We start from the raw sequence: 4886 nt of genomic DNA, 5'->3' as shown, positions 1-4886 counted from the left end.
GCTACTTCAACGAGCCACAAAGGAAAAACCCTTTCACTGACTCCACTAACTCCTTTTAAAAGAATCACTAAGATTTACTGTTCACACAGTATGAATCTAGTTCCAAATCACAGAGAACTTGGAAGAAAACACGAAGAAGACGAAGGAGATGAGAGGCAGAGAAAAGGACTCGTTCTATAGAGTTCAAGAGTCACCAAAAAAAAAATATCACGCTCAGTCAACTAGGGCATCCACCAAAGGGTCCCTTATATTGAAGAACAGATCACCGTAGATCAGCTGGGTGATCCAATGGCTCGGAGCAGCACACGTGGCCTCGTGTTTGGGCTCGGGTAGATGGGCCTCTTCCATTGAATTATCAGGCAATGGAAATATAATACCAACTATTGGGCCAGGCCCTTTTCATCATAGCCCAATGATTGATTTGGCATCACAATCCAAACATTATTGATTTAAAGAAAGAAATCATAACATGAAAATAGTGGTGTTATTTCCAAATTTAAAAGAAATTTGAGATCAAATAGAAAAATTGCTACATCGTTTTGGTCCAAGTATTAAAGAACTTGTAATCTTCTTTCTGCTATGTTAAGCAATATACCTAAATTTTATGGTGAACATTATCCATGTACAAAATTGTTTATCAATCAAACCAATGTATCACTGGGAATTCTGTGGAGCTTTTAATTTGTATTAGAGTAATAAGTGAAGGAGTTGAAGCTTCTATCTAAAACCCCAACTCTAGGCTGTCAATTCAATCTATATAGCTCTCATTCTTTGGCCTATTGGGACATATTTCGCGATTTACCTCTCTCACAAAATTCTAGGGACGGGGCAGTGGGGCTCTTAAGGTTGGGGTTCAACCTTTAAAAGTGGTATGCACAAGCAATGTTGAACAGGTAGCTGATGTAATCTAAATTCAGCCTCTTTTTTTTTTTTTTATAACTCTTTTCCAGATTTTATGTAAAAAAGTACATTATTATGTATTTTTGTGGAGTTGAAAGTGAAGTGTTTTCTCCTTGTACAGTCCAAGTTATACTGTACAAGGTACAGTTCTCTCACATGCTTGGTGTGAGGGCCCCTCATGTGAGGGGGCTATGCACCGTGCTGTGTGCGTAGCATCGTCCGAAAATGAATTAACTTTCTTTTCTCTCCAACTAGTTTTCCCATTTCTCTATTCTTCAATTTTATTGCTGATTTTGTTCTGTTAATTTCTTAGATGTTTTAGTACAGATTCTTTCTATTCTTTCACCAGCAAAAGTTAACAAGAGGATTAGGGTTTATATATATATTTTCCATATCCTTCATTTCATTGCCCCATCACTCTTCTAGGGGAAAAAAAATAAGAAAAGACGAAACCCTATATATCAATCACTCATTCAATCAATTTGAGCATCGCTAATCGAATTCTCTCAATAATTAATGCATTGATTAGTTTGATCTTCGCAAAATGGCCATTAATAATTTAAAACGAAACAGAAATCCATGCCAACATTTATTTAAGATACCTATGATACAAAGCAAACTTGTACTTCAACAAGCTAGATTTCAATCTAACATGAAAACAAGCATAATATTATACAAATTTATAATTCAAACCTTGCGAACTTCAACGTGCCATATGGTACTTACAACTATGATAAGTTCAGCCAACTTATAATGAGTAGTTTCATATTTTTACAAGCAATCACACTATTATAGATTTGCATGGATTTGCATCCTAATGGGACGCCGCGCTCCTAAAGTGAGTGACGCGGTGGGTTGTGAGTAGGTCTATCCTGGTCGGGGAAATAGCGATGATTATCTGTTCCAGAACTCGTATCGTCATCATCATCATTGTCATTATCCTCGCTTTTCGCACCTTTGCTCGAGTCGAAGTTCATTTTAGTATTTTTCTCGGTTCCTTGAGAATTTCCTTTGTTTGCTGCAACACCTCTTCCATTTGTATCGCTCAAAAGGTGACGATTCTTCATGATAAAAGTTTCTGCATCTGCCTGGGAAGTTCCCAGGATCAATAAAGAGGCAATGAAGAGAACGACCACGGCATTCATTATAATCACATTAAACAAACCTGCAAAATATAAAAGAAACTAATTAAAGTAACAACTATTTTTTTAATTATAATCATTGATGATTAGTGATAAACAGGATTTAATGCATAGATGTAAAGACTTTCAACGACTAAGAATAGCATTCAAACGTCTGCTCGGAAAAATTCCCCGGCTAATTTTGCAGACTGGTGAAAAAAACAAGCTAGGGTTTGCTGAATTTACCAGCTTTCTTTTTCTTTAATTTCTTGGAATTACTTTATGAAAATCAGCTGCAGAAGTTAGAATTATATAGTAAAAAATTGTTACTGTTTCTTGATTAATTAATTGGTGGCAGGCCAAAATTAAGCACTAATGAAGCAACAATTGAAGTAGTGGAGCACTCAGAAAACATATATATCTCATGCCACCGAAGGAATAATTGCGATTAAGATTGATAATTAATTATTGAGGTAACTATTTATCCGTAGCGCTCAAAAATGGATGACGCTCCTGAATATTTTAAATAACGAAAGAACTTTTGGTGTTGACTTTTTTAAAATATAGGAAAATAAGATAAAGTAAAAACAAATGCTGAAATTATTTTCTTTAATTACTTATTCAAAGTTGGGATATATTGACTTTGGATTATGTCATATTCATAATAGATTTTTTTAAAAATTTATTTCCAACCACAAATTCTTATAATAATTTTTCCTACTTTTTGACCATGATTCTCTAAAAAAATTACTTTTTTCAAAATTTATTCTTGAAAAATTTATATAAAAGAAAGTCCATCTTTCTGTTGAAGTCTTTATTAGTTGGATGCTCGGTTGGTTCCAACAATTCTAACAGTAGTATTGACTACTCTCAGTAGATAGAATTAAATAATTCTAACAATAGTATTGACTACTCTCGATAGATAGAATTAAATAAGATAAAAAAGCTAAAATATTGTATACATGTTCTTATATTAATTATATAATTTTATGACGGTCAAGAATTTGAGCCTCAAGACTACCCTTTTTTTTGTGAATGATAAACACTAAGTTTTATCAATAAGACTAGTTATGTGCGATATGACTTGAAGTGCACACTTGACGTGGCAAAAATAGTGGTGAAACTGTCAAATCTAGTTTACGAGCTCAATTCAATTAGCTTAGACTTGCTTAATGCAATGGACTCACACAACCCTTGACTATTTACGATATTTTTTTAATCAAGAAATCTACTTCATTCATCCTTTCATTGGAGAAATTATTTTCACGGCCAATCACATATATTGATGAGGGACAATTTTGCACAAATTATTATTTAGTGAGACATGTTCGCGCGCTTTATTTATATGTTATTGAACTCAATATTTTAATTGCATACAACTCCGTACCAAAATAAGTTGTCTACAATTACAAATATATGTATTGTGTCTCCAGGCAAAGAATAATGATTCGTATAGCTTACAAATTTCCCATTAATTGTTAGTTTAATGTATTTGGATCAAATTTAATATTTTATTTAATTTTGAGTAATTCTTTGCCTCTATGCTGACCCGATTTTAACTCAAACTGGACCAATTGTGGCAGTTGACACCAGAAGAGAAGTCTATAACCTCGATATATACCATAGAATGATCATTTTTCTTCCAATTATCGATCAAAATCCAATTCCAATCTCAATAAGAAGCCTCACAAGATACGATGCAGCTCGGAAAACCCTAATCCTTGACACGTATGCATCTATGTATACAATAGAGATATAATGCCAACTAGTTTTAACAATTAGTGTAATTCAAGTTACTGAATTTTCTGATGGAATATTTGTAGTTGCAGTTCACTCGAAAGAATTTAATTGTGTCTTTAAGGCAATTTCTAAAGACAATCCGGAGGCTTTTCAATTTAAAAGGAATCGGTTGTGACGGTGTCTTTCTGATCATAAGCCATCAAATCTGCTGAGGTAACTTGTTTCTCGATTTCACTTTGCTGAGGACAGGGACGGATCCAAGAATAAATTCAAGATCGAGTTACAAAATTTCAAACGGGACTACTACGCGAAAAAAAAAATTTTACACATAAAAAACTGATTTTTTACCAAAAAAATAAAAAATACTTTAAAAAAAAAGCTCTTGGGCGAGGGAGGGGGTTACAGCCCAGCCCAACCCCCCCTCAACCCGTCTCTCGCTGAGGACATCAGCATTTTTAATTTGTTTCACAGTGTTAGTGTTGGAAATAAAAGGGTTTGGAGAAGAGACAAAATGAATATTAAAAAATTGTAGCAACAAGATGAAGAAATCAAAAAGTTGTTCAAGTACAAATTCGAAGGTTCGAACGCAGGATCGCTGTCCTCAAACGATATTTGCCCCCTCTCGAAATTGAATGAAATGTTTAAGGATTTTAACAAACGGCTTGTAGGATTATATCAAGCCTTATAAAGGATTTAATACTAAAGCATAAATATAATCCTCCAAAACTTTAAGAACACAAAAGAAGATATTGAATATGAATGTAAATCAACAGTTTGATTCAATATGAAATGATATGTGGATCTGAAGTTGTTTTTCAATATTTCCAGTGTGTTTGTATTAATCATTCATTACCTATTTATAGGCCTCAATCAATATACCACGAAATGGTGCCAAAACACGATGTAAAGTGGCTACTTTTAATTCAAAACAGTTCCCAAGTTTCAAATTGAAAAATCAACCAACGACTATTTTTTAACATTATGCGTACGCATAGTGGAAGCAAATTTAATTCTATTTTGGCCAAAACACATCTTGTGTGCATAAACAAAAATCAAAATTTTCATTTTTCAATTTCTTTTTATTCCACTGATTCCATAATTGAGCTGAACAATTAGCACATTATC

At 33.5% G+C, this 4886-nt stretch overlaps 1 protein-coding gene across 1 annotated transcript; it reads right to left on the bottom strand.

Moving 5' to 3' along the window:
- Positions 1-1458: 1458 nt before the first annotated feature.
- LOC111371085 lies at positions 1459-4214 on the bottom strand. The gene is made up of 3 exons (XM_022992998.1): positions 4165-4214; positions 2268-2299; positions 1459-2065 (listed from the first exon to the last, which is right to left on the bottom strand). Exons 1-3 carry the CDS (start codon positions 4212-4214, stop codon positions 1734-1736), a joined length of 414 nt encoding a protein of 137 aa, XP_022848766.1. The 3' UTR covers positions 1459-1733.
- Positions 4215-4886: the final 672 nt, after the last annotated feature.

This window comes from Olea europaea, chromosome 22 (genome assembly GCF_002742605.1).
Source record: "Olea europaea var. sylvestris chromosome 22, O_europaea_v1, whole genome shotgun sequence".
NCBI classification, from domain to species: Eukaryota; Viridiplantae; Streptophyta; class Magnoliopsida; order Lamiales; family Oleaceae; genus Olea; species Olea europaea.
Note: the sequence above shows the minus strand (reverse complement) of the source record. Positions and strands in the feature narration are given on the sequence as shown.

Excerpts from the sequence above, each read along its gene's own strand:
- LOC111371085 (XM_022992998.1), bottom strand. The coding sequence starts at position 4,214 with ATGCTGATGTCCTCAGCGAGAGACGGGTTGAGGGGGGGTTGGGCTGGG. Across the intron at positions 2,300-4,164 it reads AGGGGGGGTTGGGCTGGGCT|TAATTCCAAGAAATTAAAGA; the intron begins GTAACCCCCTCC and ends ATTTTCATAAAG. Across the intron at positions 2,066-2,267 it reads ATTAAAGAAAAAGAAAGCTG|GTTTGTTTAATGTGATTATA; the intron begins GTAAATTCAGCA and ends TATATTTTGCAG.